Source organism: Trematomus bernacchii, unplaced genomic scaffold (assembly GCF_902827165.1).
Source record: "Trematomus bernacchii unplaced genomic scaffold, fTreBer1.1, whole genome shotgun sequence".
In the NCBI taxonomy this organism is placed as follows: Eukaryota; Metazoa; Chordata; class Actinopteri; order Perciformes; family Nototheniidae; genus Trematomus; species Trematomus bernacchii.
The window spans coordinates 420686-446596 of NW_022987662.1; the positions used below are offsets into that span (position 1 = coordinate 420686).

Genomic DNA, 25911 nt, shown 5'->3' on the forward strand with positions numbered 1-25911 from the left:
TTAGCTCTGAGTGTTAGCGATGCTAATGTAAACCATATTACGTCCAAAACAGTCTGGCATTGTTTCTGATAGCGACGTTTCTGATAGTGCCGTGGGTCCACATTTTAGATATTACGTCATATCGGACGCTAATCTGGATCAGCTCCGTTGTAGCCCCGTTTTTAGAGATTTGGGTACGGAGGAAAAGAGAGAGGGTTTTATTTTCTGACGCTGCGTGAGTTCCCCGACACACCGGGGACACATATTTATGTATAAAAAACATCAAAAAGTGCATTTTGCATGATAGGTCCCCTTTAACTCAGAACTCACAATTGATCATTCCAGTGATCATTTTAAAATGAAAATGTTTTTGCAGAGTGATCCTGCATGTACTCATTGGCTATTTAAAAAAAAATACTTTTGAGTGCAACTGTTGGTTGTTAACTTGTGTGTATTTTGTAGAAATAACTATTAAGGATTTGGTCTTTGATGTAGTTTAGGCTATTAATGCAGGTGCATTTGTCAAATCATATGCAACCCCTCATAAAGAAAAACAAAAGAACCTTCTGAATACAATTAACTAAATACATACTAATGCAGATAATAGATAGAGTTAGGAATATAGATGAAAAATGTAAGGGCTCAACTAGCCAGTTAATATCTAATATCTTAATATCTAGAAGTTCCGTTTATTTTGCCTATGATGAAAATGTTAATTGACGCTAAAAACAAAGCGAACATTAAAAAAGGGATTTCACAGGGATGAAGACATGCTGACAACATGTGAGCACTCACACGGTGAAATTAAAATGTGAACATGTGAACAGAACAGTAGCCTGAAGATTAATAATAAAGCAACTCCACCTGCTCTCATCACTAGATCAAGGAGAATTGGGAAAACTCAAGGCAATCAAAGAAAAACAATAAAGTACGCACTCACACATACATAAAAGTATTTCTATTAAGCGGCTTGAAAGCAACCACAAAGCTTTGACAATTGCAATGATTGTAAAATATAAAGAGTAATGAGTAACAGAGGTCCATTCTTTCATCTTCTCTCCTGCCCTGTTTGATATCTGAAAGGAAAATAACAGACTTATATTATCTGTCTTTTTGTGTTTTTTATGTTTTCCTACAGTAGACACAATTGAATCAAAAACATTAATACAATTCAAAATCCACAAAAGAAATGCTACCGCCCCCCCCCTCCCCAGATCAGAGCTAATTTGCAAGGAATTGCTGGTGTAATGCGTCTGTGCTACATATTTTGTTTGTTTTAGCACACATTGACCACACAGGGCGGTGGTGGCGAAGTCAATAGGGACTTGGCTTGGCAACTAGAAGGTCACCAGTTCGAGTCCCGGCAAGACCAAGTGCTACCGAGGTGTCCCTGAGCAAGGCACCGTTTCCTACACTGCTCCCCGAGTGCCGGACATAATGGCAGCACACTGTTCCTAACACTAGGATGGGTCAAATGCAGAGGAACAATTTCGTTACATAGTACCTGTACTGTGAAATGACAAAAAGAGCAATTTATTTTGTATTTATTTATTTGTATTGTACGTTTATGTGTTTGCAACAGTCTTGGGGCTCTGTTACCAAGATGTAGCTGGGATGTAGGAAACCTGGTAGCCGACACCCTGATAAGGCTTTAAATTCACCAGTTCACACTTCACTGACTGTCTGTATTCACTTTGCTATTTTCACTGAGAGAGAGAAGACTAGGCTCCTGTCAGAGCATCACACACACAAACACACAAACAGTAGAGCTTCAACTAAACTTTGAGCCTGTCCTCAACTTAAACCCCCAGCAAATTTGTTTAAAAACTAAAAATGCAGCATCATGCAAGGAGGAAGTTCTCAAGGTTGGACATACCTGATTTTATTTATAGATAGAAGACTACAGCCCTTTTTTAGCTTCAGCAGAGACATGCAAGGTTACATTTTCAATCAATCAATTCAGTTTGATCCTCTTTCAGAATAAACAATTTGGTATATCAGGGTGTATGCAGGAATCCTGAAGTCAAATGTAATTCCTTTTAAGACCTTTTTTAAGACCCTTTCCATACATTTTAAGACCTCATCGCCACTTGGAGTTTTAACCGGTTACATTGGCGACACACCTTACCTCACATTTACTATATACAGTATTGATTGTCCTTCCTCCTTATCTTCCAACCATTTGGACGCAGACTTGCATTTCCCCATAACGATGTTGTTTAACAACCGGCGTAAACGGACCTTCGCGCTATCAAGCAGTGAGCGCGCGATGTCCTGTTCAGATGACGTCACATCCAACGGGATGCCATAAATAAACTACACAGAATCACACTACACACCTACGCAATGATTACATTCAGGCAAACTGTAGAATACAACCTCTTTGGACAATTGATATACTTATTGAAAACAAGCTACAAAATGTAATACCTTGGAAAATGCCGTTTAATACTTTTTAATAGCCTTAATTTTCGCTAAATGTATTTATCAACTTTTAATACTTTTTAAGACCCCGCGGACACCCTGTATAAAGTGGCACTTTTTCCACCCACTCAAACACACAGTACCTTAAGGCAGCTCCTGTCTATGGGCTCCATGGGTGTGGGCCTGGGACAGACCACCCCCACCTCTTCAATGCCGCACTCGAGAACAGACCACAGCTCTACCACTAGTGCACGGACCAAACCTGCAACACAAGCCAGTGGTATCGATATGAATATGAATGTAGAAGAGACAATAGAGTTAACAGATATGGAGGGCGATAAAGAGAGGGGGAAAACATGCATCTAGAGTCTCTAGGCAAATTCAAACCGTGGAAATTGTAATAAATGAGTAAACAGTTTTAATGATTTTGATTTTATTGGTTGTATGCCACTCTCTCTGCCTAAGGCATCCTTTTCCCATATGTACCTGATTATCTATGCTACTTATAAACGTGTTTCTGAAATACATATCATAATCTGATTTGCAATTCTTGTCACACAGGTACTTACAGTAAATCACATAATCCTTAGATAAAAGACAGCTTTCTTTCTCCACATATGCTGTCAGAAATGATTTGAAAAGCACGTTGTTCCCTTGGCCTCTCGATGCCTGCTTTATGTCGACTGTTACCATTTGTGGATACAAGCTTTAAGCATCACATCTGGCCAGTGTTTGTCTTGAAGTGCTTTAGTACCTGAAGTGTGTAAAGCTGCCACCCCTGGAGCGGTTGCTGCCACCTGTGTCACCATCACGCCATATCCAAACTTCTCACAGCGGCTCACCTGCAGAAAACACAAACAGAAACCCAATAATCCCCTACGTTTGTTTGGGCTTTTACCATTTTTGATTCGGCAAGTGAAAATTGAATAAGAGTTTGGAAAGGATCAACTTTGCGGGGGGAAAAAAAGGAAAGGGAGAATTGTAAACTTGGCATTCAGTATGCAAACTCTGCCATGACTCTGCTAGAAAAAGCACTTAGTGACGAAGTTTAGTACGCTAAGCAGAAAATGCAAATTGATTTTTGATTGTGCCGGCCTTGCATTAATTACAACACAACTAAAAATAGACAAAATGTAATTATTTTTCTTAACTATAGTGAAATGCAAAATGAGAGGCGCAATTGCCAGAGTGCGTAAACATTGGCAGTAAATTAAGCCCACAGGGGATTGCAGTAAGACGTGCGCGTGGACAATAATATGTATATAAAAAGGTATATGTACGAATCAGAAAATAATAAATGAAACCCTGTGTGGGAGTATCTGCATGTAACAGTCTCCAGGCTATTGCATATTCCTCAGGAAATATGGCAGTGGCCTTGAGGAACAGTAGAAACAAAACACCACATCTCCTGCAGAATGAGCTCGGGCTACAGATGACACATGGAAACAGAATGAATACCGCGTTTTTTTTCAGAGTAAAATTTGATTGACATTTCAAATGCAAGAGTTTTTTGTAGGGTTTAAATGCTGTATGATATTTGACCATGAGTTATTCAAGCTCAGTGATGCGACTTTTCATTTTCAAAAAGCTATATTTTACTTTATTTTATTCCACCGAGTCTGATAGTGGGTGTGCAGCTGTTCATCTTGCTCCATTGCTCAGGCGTCTACGCTCGATTTTTTTATTTTCTAATCCTGCATCCTGGCTTCAGGGTTGGCTTATTGTAACTCAGTCACTGTGGCAAAGAATCACCTGAGCAGTGTCATATTTCTTGCGCGCATTGATGTGATCAGGAGGGATTAAAAACAGACAGCTAATTCTTCCAGGGCTTCAATAAAGGAGATGAAACCGTTCCACAGAAATATATCAGCACCGATGATTATCTTCTGCAGTAATGAAGTCACAATGTTTGTATTCATATGAAGGTGGCACATGATAGTTATACTGTATAAAAAGCTTACAATTTAACTTGTGCTTTTATAGAAAAGGATTCATGGAACATCTGGAATTCCTGAGTAGTGTAAGAAATTTAGATCAACGTTTTTATGGCGTAATTTAAAGTGGACCTATCATGCTATATTTGAATAATATAGTGTAGGACCATACCTATATAAGGCATATTTATACTTTTTTTTTTTCAAAATACCAAACAGATCATGCATTTTAGCCATGCCTCATTTTGCTCAATTTGACAATTTCTAGCTCTGTTTTAGCAAGGGCAGATTCAGTGAGAACAGCACCACCTACAGGCCTGGCATATGTACTACAGCGTCTCCAGCGCTTTCGAACGGCAATGGCCGTGGCTGTCTCCTCCTGATTGGTGGAGTTGGCTCAATAGCCGTAGTGCCACCGTCCTGACGTCAGGACAGTGTTCAAATCTGGATCAGTTTTTATCAGATCCGTTGCAGCCCCTTTTTTAGAGATTTGGGTATGGAGGAAAATAGAGAGGGTTGTGTTTTACTTGGTGAGTTCCCTGGAACACCGGGGACACATATTCATGTTTAAAAGACGTACAAAAGTGCATTTTGCATGATAGGTCCCCTTTAAATTAAATACACAGTTTTAATTAGGGCTGTTTTATTCAGAAAACCGGAAGTTCAGAACATGACTTTCGGTTTCCGGCAATAAAAATCGTCATTTCCGGTTAGCATGTGGCTAATATTACGTTTAAGAAAAAGTGAATTCAAGGTGAAATGACAAGTGGTGTTGTACACTAAACACACTGTCTTTAACACTGCAGTACTTTTAATAGGGAATGTTTAAATAACCACAGACATTAGAATATTGTAAATTGAAAACAGGAAAAGACAGGATATGCATTGGACACGCCCCCGTTGACGCCGGCCAATAGCGTTGATATCTACAGTTGATATCAGTGAAGCCATTTGAAAATGTTTCTCTTTTCGACTCAGCTGAACCGGCCGGCAACAGCTGTAGGGGGGAGAGCCGCCATCTCGCACATATTTCATTTGTATATCATCTTATCATTTGTTTGATTAAATGCTGTTAACTTGTATAAGCTTCCTTGGACTCTTTTCAGTTAATCCTGCACTCAGGGCTAAGAAATCCTAACAGTAGTAGTATCTTACATCAACTGTTGCAAAGTCAAACACATGTCAAATAATACCACAGTTTGTGCCATTTAACCCTCAAATTCATTCAGGGATTACCTGCAGTTAAGGTTGAGAAACGTCCAGGTGTGTATGTGGGGAGCAGGGTGTGAAATACTGATAGGCTCCAAGAAACTATGATCAGTTGGTGGAAAAAAATCCTTAGCGTGTGCCTTAAGAAGCAGCACATATAAACTAAATAATGAATAGAAAGACAAAGTTTAGAACTCTATTATTAAAAAGGACCAAATTGAAAATAACCAAAGTCATAGTTTATAAAGAACGGTGTTTGTTTTCACCTGTAGTTTCTTAGTGAAGCGTGAGAACATGTAGGAGACGCACTCAGTGATGGCTCCTGTCTGCTGGAGCAGCAGCAGACCTTTAGGAGTTGCAGCAAAGTTCAGCAGGCTGTCCAACAGCGTCTCCTCCCAGATGAGCCTGCTCCAAAGTCAAAGAGTGAAACACAGTGAGCTGTGACACAGAGCTATCAAGAGAAAAGTTGAAGTTGTATAGATGAGAGTAACACCTACGTCACTTCCGGGCGAAAATGACGGCCCCGCCCACTTTTGGGAGAAAACAACGCTGTCATTTGAATGGCGGTCAATACAAATTCTGAAGTTTTTGCCAATCCGATCAGACATTTTTGAAAACCGTGGATTTTTGGTCAGGCAAACAATTACATTCAATCATTTGAACACGAAAATCGGGCTCGATATATGGTTACATTAAAATCAGTAGGCGAGGCTGCAATTTCGCCAGCTGTTACTCTCATGAGCGAGGCGGAAAATAATTTTGTTATCATGCCAAAAAGCTGCTGTGTCGTTTATTGCACCTCAAACATTAAAACAAATCCAGAGTTCAGTGTTTCTGTACTTCCTCTAAGAAAAACGGACAGTAAAAGAAGAGCTCTGTGGCTTCAGGCTTCATCGCCATTCAAATGACAGCGTTGGTGTCCCCCAAAAGTGGGCGGGGCCGTAAAGTAACGTAGATGTTACTGTCATCTATGGACATCGATCGCCTACTGCTATATTTAACCATATATCGAGCCCGATCGTCGATTTCAAATGATTTAATGTAATTGTTTGCCTGTCTGGCCATTGTAATCGGGCTCTTGGAAGATCCAAAAATCCACGGTTTTCTTACATTTCTGATCAGATTGGCAAAAACTTCAGAATTTGTATTGACCGCCATTCAAATGACAGCTTTGTTTTCCCCCAAAAGTGGGCGGAGCCGTCATTTTTGCCCAGAAGTGACACATGTGTTACTCTCATCTATTGAACCTTATTATTGTGTCGTAATTGCATTTTTCTTTATTTAAATTCAGCCTGTAATTGATGAAAATGAAAAACATAAATTCTGTGTCTTTCATTTATCCAAGTTTATTCTCTGTAATAGCTGGAGTACCACAACCTAAATTCCAGGGATTTGAATGAAATACTCAAACCTTACATGTTGTGGGAGAATGTCCCAGCAGTGGCTCCAGGTACCGGTGTTGGGACCCTTTCTGACAGAGAACTGGTCTAAAAATAAAGTAAAATGTATTATTTAATTTGGGTTTTTCCTTTGATTTTTCTCAGTGTTTACAAGTGTGTGGCATATCTGAAGGTTTTCATGTGGCTCTCACTTCTTTAAATTGCTATAATGTTGTTCTAACTGCCTTTTATGTTTTATCTTGATATTGCAATTCCTAATATATATTTCCGATTATCTTCGTGCATCCCTATCAAGCCAAATGAAGGCACTAGCACACTGGATTCATCTCCTTCTCCTGTGTATTAGCTTTGTTTATAAAACCTTCTGGCACCATCGAAAAACGTTTGGAAATCAGGGTCAAAACTGTCATTCTGATCAATGAAACCTTTAACAGTTTTTTCCCTCGTGAACTAATTAAAAGCAACTTCATTAAGATGCCTTCCCCAATCTCGAGTTGGTGTCTTTTGATAGTGGGTGACTCTAGGTCAGCGGTGTTTTTACATTATGTAAGACTATGAAAACAGATGTGGACTTGGATTCATGACATCTTTTAGTACATGCTGTCTGCTGCATGACAGTGCAGTACGTGCAAGCTGATAATTAATATTTAACAAACAATGGGCGAAAGTCATGAGGAAGTAAGTGTAAAAATAGTTTATGCTGATGCCACAATGTCTCATGAGTTCATTTCTGACGTGAATGATTTGAAAAACAGAGCAGTAAGAGGGACTGTGTGCTGAGTTTACAGATATCTAACAGACATTAATGATGCTTCCTACCAGCTAGAGGCAGTTTCACTACGTCTATTTCCTCTGTAGCTGTATTTTATTAGGAGTTGTTAGGAAGTGTTTTTGGTTTTGGTTGCAGTTGTCTGTTTTGTTTTCAGTTTAGTTTTTCAGTTCAAACTATATTACTCAGATGTTGATGAATTGCTATGACAAAAGCCGCATTTTAGAACCGAAATGGAGCAGATTACAATGGTTAGTTAATTCCCTTCCATCTGCGAGCAGCGGTGGCACTTCTCTTGCTGCACTGAATGAATGAAGAGAGAACACGGCATTCATCAAGCAAATGAAACATGACAGGAGTATTCTAGCCAGTGAAACTCATCATTAGACATGGACACCCCTCCATTAGACATTCTCGGAACAAATACTGAAATGGAACTATTATCTACCATCTCTTACTATGTGTTCATGGAGAGGATTAGTCAGGCAGTGCTCACTGAGAGAGGATCTCATTTCTTACATTTACACAGTCAGCCTGTAATAAACAATCAATTCTATACAGCAACACCAGATTCATGATGCTAAATTGTTTTTATAATGTGATAATAATTTCGATTTTGATGTGTTTATCGTAGGGCTGTGCAATTAATCGTATTTTAATCGCAATTACGATTTTGGCCTGCCACAATTACGAAAACAACATAATCGAAAAAAACGATTATTTTGCTTTGCTAGGTTGTGACAGTGCACTGCGACATATTTGATCAAATGTATTTGTATTTATCATATTTATATATGTTTAGTAGCTTGTTGAAGTGCGCTCCAAAATATTTGTTGATCTTGTTTATTGGTATTTATTATTTTGATATTATTTATTTAAATGTAGATATAAATGTATAATTTATTTTATTTATTTTTGTATTGGTTTTTCAGTTGAATTATACGTTCAGGGAAATCAACAGTTAAAAAGATACTGTTCAAATTATTATTTGTATTTCAAAGTTCAATAAATGGATGTTTTCAAAGTCAATAAATAATCGTATTTAATAATCGTGATATCAATTATTGACCAAAATAATCGTGATTATGATTTTTGCCATAATCGCACAGCCCTAGGTTATCGTCTTTTTTGCCTTAAGTACTTTTAAACGGCAAGGAGAATTTTACAAAACAAACAAGTTTCCCAAATGAGTTTCCAAAGAATTGTTGTCAAGCTGATATTAAACCACTTCAAATCAGATTAGATTCACAAACTCAATGTATTGGATTTCCAAACACTTGACCTTTTTCCATGCAGCAGCGACCGCTTTGTGCAGGCTGTAGGGTCGGAGGACCTGCAGACCCTCACAGGTGTTGTACATCTGCCGACAGACGAAGATAAAGGCTCCACACCATGTTTGGGACATGTCAGAGTCACTCAGGGAGGACAGCTCCTTCTCCAGCAGCATGAGGGTGAACTGCACGATGACATGAGCAGGAAAAGTTCTGAAGAGGGGGAACAAACAAAGAGAAATATTCAGATGTTCACATGTGACAGCTTGCACATGTCCGGCAGTGGCTCCAGTCAGTAGGGGCTTGGACTGGGAGCTGTAGGGTCACCGGTTCAAGTCCCCGACCAGACCTAAAATATGGAGTGTGGACTGCTACTTGGAGGGGGTGGGAATCAACTCAGTGAACAACAGATACCAAGGATGCTGGCTGATGAAGAAGACGAAGTAAGCTAGGTAGCCAATATAAGACTTAGTCATCTTGCCAAATAGTGAGCCTGTGTTGATGTATGAAAACTGTTAGAACTGGTTTATAAATGGTTCTTAATGATTAATAAAGTGTTTACAACCTAATTAAAGGCGAGTGCGGTCGTCTTTCAACCAGAAGGTTGTGGGTTCGATACCAGCCCGTGCAGTCAACATGTCGATGTATCCTTGGGCAAGATACTTAACCCTGAGTTGCTCCCCATGGCATGGCCAACGGTGTGTGAATGTGTGTGAATGTTAGTTCCTAGAGTAAGGTACACTGCTCTGTATGAATGTGTGTGAATGGGTGAATGACATGTAGTATGTAAAGCGCTTTGAGGGGTCTTAAAGACTGGATAAAGCGCTATATAAGTACAGTCCATTTACCATTTAATAAACCATTTATGAATCCTGTATAAGGGTAGTCTTATTGTAAAGTGGTACCCAAAGAGCATAATAGCGCCTCGTTAAATTATAAAATGACAAAAGGCCTGATAGTAGAAGCCCCTTGGTCTTTAAGATGCTGATTTTGTAGCATAAGTATAAGAACTAATGGAATTACAACAATTATAACAGGATACAAAATGTGTGTGTAGGGCCACTGAGTGCCCTGAACATCTTTTTGGCTGTAATGAGATTTGAATATATCGAAGACACATCCTCAGTGACTGACAAATGAAGCTCAGCGTAAGTTCAACCAGGAAGACCGTCTTTACACTTCATTTACTATTCCCATGTCTCTCTCCTCTCAATAAGTGATCGGGGGCGTCACTCCCCAGCTTAACCAATCACTTCGCTCTATTCCCAAGAGCCTATCATAGCGCTCTGCCAAACCTTTTAAGTCTGCTCCCCCCCTCTGACAGCTGTCATTTCAGGTGACTCGACGCAACCCTCCTCCGCCCCTTTTCACCTCCTGTCCCTCTGAATCCAGGGTCAAGCTAAGCCCCTCCCCTTCAGACCGACCCCAACTATCCATTCACCACCACCAGGGTCTAGACCTCGGGGGGTTTCATCGGATCGGTTCTCCCCTCCCGAATGATACTTCCTGCACAACGGGGCCTAATCGCCAAAATCACCATTACATTAATTTGTGTATCTCTGCAATAAATATGTATTCTTACATCAAAACCGTCTCTCCTGATTGAACAGGTCTAATCTGCTTTCTGTGCACGACCAGGTGGATTTGATATGCCAACTTTACTCTGGAGTCTTGTTGCCAAGTCAGAAAAGATATATGTAATTTATTCATTACCATCAAAGATGAAAGAAAGTATGTATTTAATCATAATTCAATCACGCTCTCTCACCTCTCATTGTTGGATACAACGAGATTCTTCTCATATAGGAAGAGAGATAATCCCCTGTCGGTGTTTGCGATGCGAGCCAGAACATCAGCGATCAGAGGCAGTGTTGCTGCCGAAGATTTTAATTTCACCTGCAAACCGTAGAGAATAAACAGACAAAATGACACAACTGCTTCAGACACAAAGTCAAATCCCAGATGAATAGGTATTGCAAATTAAAATACCATAATCTTTGGAGCTGATGGAAGTAAGGAAAAGCTATTATAAATGGATGAGCAATGCTTCAACAATTTCAAACTATTTTTCAGAGAATGATGGATGACAATTATCTGTCCAGCTGTGAAAAGTGAACAGCTGACATGAAACACTTTAGGACTCAGATGTGGTGTTTGAATCAAGGTTTGGAGGAATGGTTGAGGTTAGACCTTGCCTTTATAATCAATATTAGGATTCATATTGTTGGTAAATGTTGGAAAATGGATGGTTGAGTATGATAAGGCATTTATTAGACTGAAAAAGCAATGATCTAATATGACCCTATATATATATATATATATATATACCCTGGAAGTAAAACTCTTTGAAATATAATATACATTAATACAAAGCTACAAACCAACATGTTTGTGACATAAAAGGATCCACGGCTATATAGGCTTTGTCATTAATAAACAAACAGTTTTCAGTTTTACAACCCCTGCATTCAAACACCAATTTTGAAAAAGGGTAAACGTATGAATCTATATATTTATAAGTCCAAGAATCGTAGTTGTAGTTTCTACAACTCATCTGGTTTCTATTCTTCTGTACAGTGTGTACTGTGTATTTTTAAAAGGTCACCTATTATGCAAAATCCACTTCTTCATGTCTCTGCTACATCAACATGTGTCCCCTCTTCTTCATGTCTCTGCTACATCAACATGTGTCCCCTCTTCTTCATGTCTCTGCTACATCAACATGTGTCCCCTCTTCTTCATGTCTCTTCTACATCAACATGTGTCCCCTCTTCTTCATGTCTCTTCTACATCAACATGTGTCCCCTCTGTGTAAAGAGACTCTGAAAGTTTCAGGAAAAAAGATTCTCTATCTGTTTTGGCTTGAGTAACCATTAGCCAATCACCAACCAAGGTACCCCCCCCCCCCCCACCTTATCACCTGAATGTCCTCCTAGAGCACCATTGTGTTCTTTTTAACCAAATATCTCTCAGAGGGGCGTGGGGAGGGGCTCCTTATTTTCATCTAAAGTAACAGAGAATCAGCACTTTTGAAACAGGTTATGGGATGCTGCAATGATCTGTTTGGTGTTTGGAGCCAAACACTTCAGAGACATGTTCTGTATAAATCTGAGACCTGTAATATATTGATGAGAAACAGTATAATAGGGGACCTTTAATGTATGTCAGTGTGTGTTTAGTGTGAGCGTTTCACCTGCTGTCCATTGAGCAGAGCGATGACAGGAGCCAGCAGCGTCTCTATGACAGCGGTCTGGTGGAGACACTCTGCTGCGCTCTCTGTCCTCTCACACAGCATCCACAGCACTTCCATCGCCAGACAGCTGGGCGTCAGCGAGTCTAACACACACACACACACACATTTAACTGAATTATACAATACATCTTGGAATATTTATATCCTTTAACCTGACACTAAACACATTGTCTGGCTAGCACACCCGACTGGTCGATAACCTGGAAATCAAGTTTTGGAAAGACACCCACACCAAAGCTGCTGGAGGCTTGCGGGGTGTTTTATATTTAAAACAGTTTTTTTCTAGACGCATACAACTTTATACCTGTCAATGTGAGTTCCACTTGCATTCTGGATGCACTTTTTATGTACAGTATCAATCAGATCACCTAGGACACAGGTATATTAAGCAATCTATGACCAAACGTCCCACTCATATACACTTAATCAAGAACTGTACTGGTTCAAGTCCTGAACGGACCAAAGTAGAGAGTGCCAGTTCACCTCTTAGGCACTGCCTTGCTAAATCTACTTAAAAAAAAAAAATAATAATATAGATAATTCTCCTCCAAAACATTTTGAAACATTCATCTCCATTGGATAGAATGCAGAAGTTCAAATTAACTAGAAATAAATAATTTAAAATTGTCATTTAAATAAATCATTACTTTGGAAAAACATAAAAAGACATCGCAAAAGTCTCGTTCTTGTTGAAAATGTTTTGTATTTCTACATAAATATTGCCTAAAGGGTTAGGGTTAGGGTTCGGCTCTTACATTTTGTGCATCCCCTCCAGGCACTTCTAGGTAAAATCTCTGCCATTTTCATTGCATTGTGTAACATCATGATACTATTCAGAATACACCCTCATAAAGGGGTGCAGGTGATCGTCATCAGACTGCAGGTAAAATATTGATATGTAACTATGACTTGCTCCGCGTGACTCTCTGCTGCAGCAGCCAAAAGAGAGATGATCCTCCTCTGACAAAGTCAAGCCAGGGGACACTATTGATCACTGGCAGGGAGCGTTGCTGCAGTGTAATTCATGAGAATGAATGGGGCAATAAAGCAAGGTGATCCAGGATACAACCAGAAAAAAGTCTATGACTCGGTACAAGGTTAAGAGATAAAAGATATGGGTCTAAGGAATGCTGTTCCGCCTCATAGGGAGGGTCACTGTGTTCCTGCTGATCCCAGACTCACAGTCTGCCCAGGAAAACAGGGAGGAAGTCGAAACTCTGTGACGCATTGTATCCAGTGTGAGTGTGTGTGGCCTCACCTGTGTGTGAGGGGTCACTGTGCAGGGGTTTGGGGTGTTGGTACACGATGTTAATCAGGATGACCACCAGGTCTGTCAGGCTGACTGGATCTGAAACAACATGATGAATGAGATGAATCACTCTGGTTACTCAGTGTAGACAGAGACAGAAAAAATAGGGTTTTTTTGGGAAGGATATAGTTGAGTCAAGGAAGTTACTTATTGCACTGTTGGCTCATCATTTTATCTCCGGGATGAGTTTTAGTAAATGTGTGTTTTTTTTTATTTCCAGCAAAATTATGATTAAATATTAACTTTTCAATGAGTTTCTTAAGCAAAAAATGTCAAACTTCTGCTGGTTCAAAGGTCTCAAGTGTTAATATTGTTCCCTTTTCTAAGTTGTATAGCACAAGACACCTTTCACCGTGTTGAAGGAACCTTGGTACCTTAAGGGTGCTCTGAAAATATAGAAAACATGATTAACTAAATCACATTTAAATGTATTTAAGCTGCTTCAGTGTGAGTCTATGAGAGAGCAAAGACTCTGTTTAGTGAGAGTTATGTAATACAGTTTTATCAAAATCAATTGGCAAAATTAGGAAATAAGGCTTTGGATTTAACATAAAATAGAGAAAATATCCTAAAACATGTGGAAATTTCATTAAAAAAATCTAAACTGCAATTAAAACCTGTTTAGGAACTGACACATATTATTACATTACATTACAAGTCATTTGTTAGACGCTTTTATCCAAAGCGACTTACATACATTCAGTACTGTGGGCAATCCCCACAGGAGCAATTTGGGGTGAAGTGTCTTGCCCAGGGACACAACGACATGCTGACTGCAGTGGGACTCAAACTTGCCATCATACTACCCACTGAGCCACAGCCTCCTCCATGACACATATGCGTGCCGACCTGATCCAGGTGCCCACTTAAAAAAAAGTGTGGAGGTAATAGGCCTCCACCTGAGGAATGTGTCACATTTCAATATAAACTACTCGTCAGAGTTAATTGCCTACAGAATGCCATGGAACAAGAGTCATGTATCGCTAAATAATTGACGAAGACCACGAGTCTGTTTTAATGGTTCACCTATGTATCATTCACGGCGTTACATAACGTTTTTAGTGATTAAGACGGGTGGAGGGATCGATGATGGGGTCAGACGGGAAAGAGGAGGGAGTGGCACCAAGAGTAAAATTATCAGACGCATTGCAACATGAGATTATCTGCTGTAAAGATTAAAAAGGGACAGTTTTGTTGGGGGCAATAAACTATAAAACACATGTTTTTCCATTTAACTCTGCGTCACTCATTTGAACCATGCGTGGATTCTGCAGTTAGATAAGGGGATGGACATCTTTAGTATTTCTATGGTTAATAATGGTTAGCTTAGCACAAAGACTAAAAACAAGGGGAAATAAGGTGCACATTCCTCACTCAAAGTGTTAGATTAAGTTGATTTAATCAGTACCAAATCAACAAATGTGAAAGATACGTTTTTTTATAACAGATTATGTGCTGGATTTTTTTTCTTAAGCAATTTGCAAATTACAGGACAGATATAAGAGGTTTTTAAAGGTCTTATTGTTTAACCCTCATCAAACTTTTCCTTTTACTACTGTACAATATGTATGTACAATATGTATGTATTATGTAATATTGTAACGCTCTGTATGTGGGTATGGACCAGGCCTCAATTAAACGCCTACAGCTAGTCCAAAACGCAGCTGCACGTTTGCTGACTGGCCACAAAAAGCGTGACCACATCACCCCTATTCTGGCCTCACTGCACTGGCTTCCAGTTTGGTTCAGAATTGATTTTAAAATCCTTTTATTTGTTTTTAAAGCACTAAATGGGCTGGCTCCGGCCTATATAACTGAACTGCTCCAGCGCTACACCCCAGCCAGGGCTTTAAGGTCTGCTGACCAGCTGCTGCTGGTAGTGCCCAAGACCAGGCTAAAAACCCGAGGGCACCGAGCCTTCGCAGCAGCTGGCCCTAGGCTCTGGAACACTCTGCCCCTCCATGTGAGGTCGGCCCAGACCCTAGGGGTTTTTAAAACTAAACTAAAAACACACTTCTACTCTCTGGCTTTCTAGTTAGAGCGGAGCACGACTCCTGACTTTTCCGTGTGTTTTATTTTTATTTTGTTTTTAAGATATATCTGTTGTAATTTATTGTCGTTTATTGTGATTGTAGTAATGTGTTTTTATTACATGTACAGCACTTTGGCTCGACCAAAAATCGCTTTTAAATGTGCTATATAAATAAAACCTGATTTGATTTGATTTGATATGTACCTTATACAGCCTTTAGTGAAGATGTCAAGCAAGAATGTAAACATTAAAACCCACATGCTTTTGATTGATCTAACACAGTTTACAGAACAGTGAAGTTGTGTACCTCTGCGCTTCTTCACTGTGATGGGAAAGAGCTTCCTGCCGTTGGTGTAGATGAGCAGTTTCCCCAGGACACACAGCGAGTGGACGAAGAAAGCATACTCAAGCTCTTTTCCCGTGTAAACACTCCTCTGGACTGAGCCTGACACATTACAGAGACACATGGTGTTGAGAGGATTAAAGATGATGGAAAGAGCAAAGCTAAGACGGAACACTTTTTCCGTCACATGGCTAATTCTTGTTTACAACTTGTTTAGGTGTTGCACTAAACATATTTCAAATAAAAAGGGTAATAGTCTTGCACGACCAAAAAGGTGCATCCACAAGAGAAAGGGTCAAATTCTGATAAGCAAAGATGTTGATTGTGTTTAAAAATGAAAATATTCATACAAAATAAAAAGTTATTCTATTCTAATATTTAAACTACTTTTCATAAACCCAAGATGAATGCCCCTGCTGTGGTAGACAGAAAGCGTAAAGACATTTCATACAGTGGCTGTAATCGAAGGAGATTGACAAATGAAAAACGCCTGCAGGGCCTCCGGGGGGGCAGAAAATCTACAGGAAGCACAGTTTATTATTTTATGAGGAGTGTATCCGCGGTGGCGGGGAGGCAGCGTACCTCCAGTCAACAAAGACAAGGTCAAAGTGTTCGCTCTCAAGGAGGCAGCTGCTCCAGGAGATAACTCACCGACACACACTTTGCCTTAGCCCATCTCCAGCTATACTCACTCTTTTTAAGCATTTTACCATCAATCTATATTACTCTAAATGTTAATATTGCATATCTCTTGTATTATGTGTTGCAAGACATTTGTATTACCCTCATCCAGAACTTGAGTTACTAATGGCGCGTTTCCACTACAGCGTCTGAAGATCACGTCACGGCTCCGCCTACACTGCGTTACTATAGATACTACCCCAGTTCCTAAACTGTAATGGAAATGCGCCATAAAGTGAGCCAGTCCTAACGAGGCCCAGCCATACCGAGCGGGGCCGAGCGAGGCCGTGTAGTGGAAACGCGCCATTACTGTTAAAACAAGCCTACTATACAAATGCTTTTTGTGCATGTCAATGGTCTGCAGAGGCTTAATTCCCAGAGTTTCTCACACACACACACTCCCCCCACCTGCCTGAAACGACTCCAGTGACATCACTATGTAACACTTGCACTTTTATTGGCTAGCGCTCCAACACATTGCACGTGATACGCTAAGGGGCGGGACATCTCTAAGCAGTCGACCAATCACAACAGAGCCGTCATCAACCTCCCATTATTCCCTTCTGTCGGCTTTGTCTTTTGTATCCCTTTTTTGTTTTCATTTCTTTCTGTTTAATGTTTCTCTCTGCTTTCCTCTGCTTTTACAACAGCAGGAACAGCATGTGCCCGTTAACAAAAGAGAATAAATAAATGATGACAGCGAAGGTAGGTAAAAATACATTTAACACCCACAGGCTTCAAATGAAGCATTACTTTCTCATTAGGCGTTCTCAGTAGCTCAGCCTGAGTGTATGATATTTTGGTTTGTTTCACAGCACACATTAAATCAGCATTACTGCAAATGTGTTGATGTTAACCACACAGAGTGAGAGTGGAAACTGTTATCCAGATATGCCTGAGAAAGTACATAAACCTGTTGAGGAAATCATGAGTTTATGGTCTGTTTAACTCACCGGGTTCCTGCTGCTCCGCTGACTGGGGATCAGTTTCATTTGTTACACGTTCACAGGATTCAGTGTAATGGATACACTGCTGAAGGGCTGCTACAATCTGAAGAAGAAAAAAGATTTGAATGTAATGTGGCTGCTGTAAACACCTGATTGGTCATGACAACTGCTAATCTCCTTCGACTCTTATTGAACCCTTTAATCAAAGTTCATTTGAATCTTAATCCTGAAGCACTGGAGGGAATTTGAATGCACTGCAATGCAAGAGTAGTTTAGGCTCAGAGTGCTTGGAAGAGTTATTGACATTTACTTTTCAAAGTTTCAGGGGTGATTCATCAGTAACCCTCTCTAGAGTCAGAGAGAGAGCACAGAGGGAGGTTTAGGATTAAACAATCAATCTTTAAATGTCAAAGTGACACTAAAATCTTTGTGCCCCTTTATATTGACCTTTACTGTTTGGCTATGTTGATCACACACACACACACACACACACAAATGGGCATGAATAGGAATGTTATTGTATGGTTTCAGTTAAATGCAGCCAGTCTTTTGAAGAATCCACCATCTGTTTTATTCTGAATACATACAGTATCTTGGTACAGTAAAGGTAGGAGCTAAAACAGAAATGTGGCTTCTTTTCTGGGGTCTAAATATGAAAATCAAAGAAGTCTGAATTTGAACTTTGCCGTGTTATTTTCCATCCTACCTTTTCCTAGCTCATGCACTGTGTTTTCTTTTTTGGATGCTCTTCCTGGTGCCTAAGCCTGCACTCACACCAGATCAGGCTCTGTGATTGAGTTTGTGTGGTGATGTGGGAGTGCTGCTTAATGAAAGCCTAATTTACTCAAATCGACCGATTTCTACCAAAGTAGATACTCAACTTTGGTAGAAATCTTTGAGTTTCAATTTGTAAAAGAAAAATGTCCATGAGACAACTATGTTATATTTAGTTTTTCCTGCACTACCACTACTACCACTGCAACATAAACACACTTCCCATTTTTTTGTATTAATGTAAATACTGCATTTTTTTGGCCCAACTCCTGATTTGGAGAAACACTTCTCATGCTTGTTTCATTGCTGTTTCTTTACAGTGTTAGACGTTTGAAAAGTACAAAGGAGTCAGAGAGAGATATTGATTTAGGAGTGGATCACTCACCAGAGACTTGTATTTTCTCTCCAGGAGTCTGAGAACTACAGTCCTGCTGTAGTATCCATGCTGAGAGAGGGTGAGGGAAACACACCAGGATAAAAGAAAGGGCATGTACAAGATAATCAGTGATAAAGACACTACTGAGTTACAAAATAACACAGTAGTGCATCATGGTTCCTACAGCTTAAGGCAACATTAAAGACCTTTTTATGGCCATTTGCAATTTAAATTTAGGACCAACTTTCAATACAATTGTTATTTAGGGAACTCTTTAAAAGAAAACGATGTAACCAATCAGGAAACATCCTAATCATACTCCCTGCGTCTCAGTATTATGGATCTGTAGGAACCATGTTCATATACACCATACACTCTGCCTAAATCAATCAAAACTGTGTATTTCTAACTCATACCATCCACTTTTTAAACCAGGTAGCTTTAACATCCAGTAAGGCCAGCAGGTGAATGGGTTCCAGGACGTTCTCTGTCCCAGGTGAACCTGAGCCATGTTCATGATGTAAAGACAGCAGAGAGAAAGTGCTCTCTATAACTTCCTCCATGTACCTTAAGCAGGGTAGAAAAGATGTACACCTTAAATCTGGACATAGGAAATAAAAAATAAGTACATTTGAACTGGGATAAACCATGTGACTACATATTAAAGGGGACCTATCATGCAAAATGCACTTTGATGTCTTTTATGCATAAAGATGTGTCCCCGGTGTGTCAGGGAACTCACGCAGCGTCAGGAAATAAAACCCTCTCTCTTTTCCTCCGTACCCAAATCTCTAAAAACGGGGCTGCAACGGAGCTGATCCAGATTTGCGTCCGATATGACTTAATATCTGAAATGTGGACCCACGGCCCTATCAGAAACGTTGCTATCAGAAACAATGCCCGACTGTTTTGGACGTAATATGGTCGGTGTTTACATTAGCATCGCTAACACTCAGAGCTAACCTGTACTGGAGAGCATGTGTGTGAAGAAGCAGGAAATAAAAAGGAACTCACCTTGTGGTATAACCGGCAAGAGAGAAAGCCTTTGAGCTCCATACTGTTTCAGAAATAATCCTTGATAATCCATGATATGGTGTTTCATCACGGCAGTATTTAGTTTAGACAGTAGCTGCCGGGTCCCGCATGAGCTCAGCCACCTCCTTTTTTATTTTTTTATCAATTTTTTTAAAGCTTTATACCCCAAATCAGCACTTTTGAAACAGGAAGTGAAATAGAGGGATATGAGGCATGGCTAGAATGGGTGATCTGTTTGGTATTTTGAGCAAAACACTTCATAGACATGTTTTTTATATATTTGTATATATCTGAGACCTATGCTATTGCCTAAAAATAGCATGATAGGTGACCTTTAAAGTCAAAACTCACTTCTCAGGATGGCGGATCCAAAACGTTGTCACCTCTTTTTGAAAATCATTCATCAACCGCATCTGAGGCAAGGCAGACGGAGAAAAAGTTGTAATGTGTGTGTTTTGTTATACACATGGTGTAAGACAAGAGATGCTGTACCTGTTTGAGAAGGCGACTGATCTCAGGTCTGTTGATGTCGATGGTGGCTGAGCCCGTTGGAAAGCTTAGCTTATGAGACAGGAAACTTGACTCCACACTTTTAGCTGCACATCAAAAGGCAAAATGTACTAATTATGAACCATGCAAGATAATATTGGGGTTCAAAAACATAATGCAGCATTACAAAAACGATAAATTAACCGTGCACATCAGCCTTTCACAATAACACATTTATTGGACGATGTATTGTTCCAAAAATAAAAAATGTCATGCCACTGACGCAATGGCAAAACAATAGGAGTACACCCTTTCAAAGAGCAATGAACTTTTGATTCTTAAGCAAATTCAGACATCCAAATTGAAATGTAAAACAAATATTTCAAAAAGGAGCTGACCGCTTTACATATAATTTCATTTATAGATAATTTATTGATAACTGATTCTCCATTGCTCAGTTTGAACATGAAGTGATGCATATGCACTGCATGAATATGACTTAGGCGGTGTTTACACGAGAACGAAACGGGTTGTATCTGCTACTTTTCTCTCGCATATAGCCCGTTCGTTCACACGAGGCCGTAACGGAAACGCTGCAACGGACCCCGCAAACGATAACGGGTCCCAAGGTGGATAGATCTGCAACCGGAAAGCTCTGGGGGGCCAAACGGCTCCGTGTGTACGCCCTATACGATCATTTCCTGATAACGATGAAGCCATAGCCCCGCCTCTCTCCGCCTCTGCTGCTCACTGCTGTAGCATGGTACATGGTAGCATGCTACTGCTACTGACCATGCTACAGATGTTAGTGCAAAATCTACAGCTCCTCTACCACAACCATCAGCAACAAGTGGACATGGAGAATTACATGAACTCCATGTTGCTAAATCCACCGCGGGGCATAAACAGAACGGCAACCATGCTCGGGGTCTTCTTCGCTGCTTTTGGTGTATTTTGTGCAACTTACAGGCCCGGCATATGTACTACAGTGTTTCCAGCGGGTCGAGCGGTCTCGTGTGAACGGACACGTTAATTGAGCCGAATGCGTGTGAACGGAAGACTTTTTTGAAAACAAATTAGGTGCGTAAACGCAAACGTTCCCGTGTAAATGGGGTCTTACCCAGACTGGTGTAGATCTCTCTGGTCACATTCAGTGGAGAGGAGGAGAAGCTTTTAGCAAAAAACTGCAGGACATTATCCTGGTGGAGATAACGGGCAGAGGCATAAGTTATCAGCATACTCACAGACACAATCAATCAATTTTACCCGAATAATCAATTATAAGAAGATATAATTAGATTAAATTGTACAAAATAGTTCCAGCTTCTACTGATTGGCTCTGAATCAGTGTGGACAACATGGTTATCTTGTTTTTTCCTCTAACAAATCAGGTGTGACAGGATTGCTTGTTAGACGATTCACATTATGTTTTCTGTGTTTGTTATCATTAATTATAACGTCTGAAATTGTCCATAACAAGGACATGATTAATATTGATTATGTTGTAACTGAATTAAGTGTGAATGTGTAGGAGAGGCTCAGGACTCACGCTGAGGTCGGGGTCGGTCAGAGCGTCACAGAGGTTCCTGCGCAGGCTGCTCCAGCTCTCACAGATCAGCACGTCAGAGGGGGGGGCTCCGCACAGAACCTGAAGAGCTTCCCAACGCACCTACACACACACAGTCACATCACTTCACCTGGAACTGTCTGGTATTTAAATGGCTTTGTCAAAGTCAACTTTATTGTCAATGTTTCCCACAATCCCGAATACAAAAACAACTATATATACAAATATGTATGCAAATATGTATATACCTATACACAATCAAAAGACACATTCATACATATGCACACATTAAGACCTAAATAAAAGCACAACAATCAATATATAACAAAATAACAGTCACTTCAATATCTTTGAGAATGTACATTAGTGCAAGACTGTCCATAGCAGCGGGAAAAAAAGTGTCTGGTGCTGGCTTTGGGTGTCTGTGTGTGTGGGGTGTTAAAGTCCAGTGGGGGCAGGGGGGAGAGGGGGGAGAGTTCAGCCTCCTGATCACTGAGAACACAGTGCTTTATAAATATTGTGTATTATTGTTATTTATATTCACATTTCTACACTTTATGGCTTGTGACCCCTCCAAACAAAGTCACGTTTCTTTATCATAACCGGTTGCTTATGTCTACATCTCTAATAATTCAGGCTTCTCAATTCAAACTTTTCTTATTTAAGTCTGATTTTTTCATTTTTAGATGCCTGAAGAAGTATATTATTTTGTTTTTCAGTAGATCATTTGAAAACACCAGAGGAATGTCATAAAATACCATATAACAATAAACCAAATTTCCCACAAATCAATTTTTTAACCACTTGTTTAGATCCAACCCCCGGGTTTGAAATGAATCTATTGCCACACATTACTCAAGGTTACTTAAAAAAAACAAACATGCAACAGCGCTTTATCATAGACCGCTTTCACACCAAGTACTTTGCCGTACTTAGTTCCCAGCACTTAGTTCCCAGCACTTAGTTCCCAGCACTTAGTTCCCCCATGGTTCATCACACCGGAATAAGTTCCACTGAAGGGAAGATTACGCAAATGAAGCCGCTGGACGTACACTTCCTCTTCTGCTTCTGTCTTCTGCTTTGAGGTTTAGCTGAGGCAGGCCGCAAACAAAACTTCCACGGCGTATACTGCCACCCGGAGTCCCGGCCGGAAGTCCCCGGAGTTGGGGACTGGCTGCAGTAGAAGCTGGCTGGGGACTTCCCCGGCAGCTTTACTAGCCTTCCGAGTAAATCGCCAGAACGCCGGACACCTCCTCATCTCCACGCCTCCCATGTTTATTTTGTGTTGGCCATAAGTTATTCTCTCTGCCGTTGGTGCGCGGGGCTAATGCTAATGCTAATAATGCTAATGCCAGCAAATACAATGGCGGACTTCACAAAACTTTTCAGAGTTTTACGGGGCGTGGTTTTGCCTATCGCCCAGCCAATCAGAAATTGGAACTTTTTTTCTCCCCAGGACAGTACCTGCTCTTCCAGCAGGACTGGAAAAGGGGGACAAGTTCTCAATGAACTAAGTTCTCTTTTTGGTGTGAACGCAAAATCCCAGGAACTATCGGAACTAAATGGGAAAAGTACTCCGGTGTGAAAGCGCCTATAGTGTATTTGTGTAAGCAGGCCTTTGTACCTCTTTTGGTCGGCTGGAGTCAAGTTGTTCAGCCAAAACTTGAAGCTGCTCTTGTCTGATGAAAGCATAACTCTAGAGAGGACAATGGAGACAAAGCACAAAGCAATTAAAGTAAGATAATAAGAGATATGATGCAATATTGGCACTTTATATTGGCTGAAGACTTTTCTTTTTGCCGCTGCTTTTAATTGAACTATTCATATCTTAAACTGCACTGTAACTTTTATTCGGGTATTTTTTTCTCTTAATGTTTATTTTATTATCTTTGCTTTTTAATGACTGTTTTTAAATGCCATTTTCTTAATGTCTTTCATTTTTCTAAAGCACTTTGAATTGCCTTGTTGAAAGGTGCTATATAAATAAACTTGCCTTGCCTTGCCTTGCCTTGATATGAATCATTCAGTAATAAAAAAGGCAATAAATAAATTGACATATGCTCCGTCTGACCTGGTTGAAGGAGGAGTCGCTGTCGGAGCAGTTGTCGGTGTACTGGCTGTTGGCCTGGCTGTGCTGCTGCTCTCTGTGTATCTCCTCCTTCCTCATCTGGTCCTCCTCAAATTTGTTGATTAAAGACTCCACCACCATGATCATGGTGTTTTTTAGAGTCTGCATCATCTGCTGGTACCTGCCACAAAGAGAAAAGTTCCTCATTTCAGGATTTACAATGTTAGCACAATTAAAAAAGTAATGACTTATAAACTGACTCCACAATTAATACGTCATAATCAGAAGGAGAAAAGAGAGGAAACAAAGCTCAGAGACTCAGCACCACTCACTCTGCTGAGTCTCTGCTCTTCCGGGTGATAGCATGAATCAGGGTGTCGTGACCTGAGCCTATTGCATGTTGTCCATCTCCTCTGGTCAGGTAATTGGTCTCTTCTTCCACCACAGTCCCCAGAGAGCTCTCCACATACTGACGGAGATACTTGACAAACTCATAACTGAAGAAGAATAATAACAGAGTCAGAGCTACTGTTCAAATTGAAATAGTATAAATTACTTTTAAATATGACCATAAAGTATATTCTATACTATCTGACTCTTGTGGCCTTACTTGTGGAAGTTCTTGTCAGTCTCTTCCAGGTGGAGGAGGATCTCTTCAGCACATTCGGTGGACGGAGCTCCAGAGATCCTGTCGTTGATGCTTCTCAGAAGCTGCTTCAGCAGGGACTGCAACTCCGCTTCGTCTTCAGCCGACAACTGAGACATCTCTACTGTTGGTCCTTTAAGGGACAGAGTAGAGTGATTGGTTTCATAGGCCCTCAATGTGAAAATGTATGAGGGTGAAGAGCCAGTTCCCTGTGTATTGCTACCCAGGGTTTGACAGACAGTTCAGAAAGGAGGAAAGTATTTGAGTTGGTTTTCTTTAAAGATATATATTACTGTTTAACTACCTGTAAATAAGATGCATAGATAGAGGGGAAAAAACACTCAACCAAAGATTAGTAAAATAATGAATGTGCATAACCATAGTCAAGGTCCTTTCCAAACGAAAATGTAATTTTTCTAAATTGATGTTATCATTTGTTTTCTTGTGCTTTTACTTGTGTAAGCCATTTGAGTGGTGTTAGGTATGAAAGTTGATGTATTTGGGTATGAAATATGCTATCTAAATAAAAAGGAGTCAGTTTCAATGCTCAGCACACAGGGGTAAAATGCTCATATGTTATGGGTCATGCATTTTTCAGAAACAAGTGTCAATCAGTTCATCACTGACAGGTGTATCACTGTCATCACTGACTGGTCCAGATAGTTTAAATAACGTGTTTTCATTGTCACTAGATAGCTGTTTGCACGCCACAATACACAAATACAAATATAGCAGCCAGAATTAATTGGTCTATGATGTACACCCAAACTAACGTATGTGATATTAAATGTAGAGCCAAACACTACACAAGTATATCATGTATTCTCTCTGGTTAGCTTTAAGATGCTAAATGCACCACTGTAACACAGCTAGCTCAAGACAACACTGCAGAATTTTAACTGAAAGCGTAGCTGTCCAAAAACCAAAAATGTCACTGTTGCACAAACTGAACATCCGAACATGAAGACATCATATGAAGGATATTTTTAAACCAGTTTACCTTGTTTATGGACTTGTACAACTGTTTCATCCAGGTAGCATTTTGGGAGAATTTGCCACCGAGTGCTGCGTCTCTATGGAAACGGTGGTGCATTGTGGGATGTCAGAAGAAACTGTGCGCTACCTTTTTGAGCGTTGGAAATATGGGCTTCATAGATGAGGTATGTGACGTTTCAGATAAAGCATCCTTGAAAATACAAGATGTCGACAGAATAAAATGTAATGCAATATATACTTGGAATGTAATAATTTATTTTAAATTCTCTTAAGAGACGTATAAATAAACGATCATTTTTTTAACAACTACTGTAGGCAAGCATTGGGACCAAAAAAAGAGAAACACGGACTTTATCTTCTCTTAAAATCCTTCTTGAAATGTCAACATTATTTTGTCATAGTTAATTGT

General features: G+C 40.0%; 1 protein-coding gene across 3 annotated transcripts in view; it reads right to left on the reverse strand.

The window, feature by feature from the left end:
* tbc1d32 (TBC1 domain family, member 32) overlaps positions 1 to 25590 on the reverse strand; it is an 85893-nt gene extending 60303 nt beyond the window's left edge. For 2 of the 3 annotated variants that reach the window (XM_034135721.1, XM_034135723.1), the window contains exons 1-21: positions 25507 to 25590; positions 24471 to 24639; positions 24193 to 24357; positions 23864 to 24041; positions 23417 to 23488; positions 21775 to 21894; positions 21346 to 21424; positions 20229 to 20332; positions 20088 to 20149; positions 19118 to 19268; positions 18711 to 18770; positions 17558 to 17654; positions 15888 to 16025; positions 13498 to 13587; positions 12180 to 12322; positions 10755 to 10882; positions 8998 to 9199; positions 6963 to 7033; positions 5813 to 5954; positions 3158 to 3245; positions 2547 to 2665 (exon numbers count right to left, since the gene is read on the reverse strand). In XM_034135721.1, the coding sequence (XP_033991612.1) occupies positions 2547 to 2665; positions 3158 to 3245; positions 5813 to 5954; positions 6963 to 7033; positions 8998 to 9199; positions 10755 to 10882; positions 12180 to 12322; positions 13498 to 13587; positions 15888 to 16025; positions 17558 to 17654; positions 18711 to 18770; positions 19118 to 19268; positions 20088 to 20149; positions 20229 to 20332; positions 21346 to 21424; positions 21775 to 21894; positions 23417 to 23488; positions 23864 to 24041; positions 24193 to 24357; positions 24471 to 24625 (2364 nt within the window). In that variant the 5' untranslated portion in view covers positions 24626 to 24639; positions 25507 to 25590. The remainder of the gene's footprint in view (positions 1 to 2546; positions 2666 to 3157; positions 3246 to 5812; positions 5955 to 6962; positions 7034 to 8997; positions 9200 to 10754; positions 10883 to 12179; positions 12323 to 13497; positions 13588 to 15887; positions 16026 to 17557; positions 17655 to 18710; positions 18771 to 19117; positions 19269 to 20087; positions 20150 to 20228; positions 20333 to 21345; positions 21425 to 21774; positions 21895 to 23416; positions 23489 to 23863; positions 24042 to 24192; positions 24358 to 24470; positions 24640 to 25506) is intronic. The other variant, XM_034135722.1, reaches the window with a different exon arrangement.
* Positions 25591 to 25911: the final 321 nt, after the last annotated feature.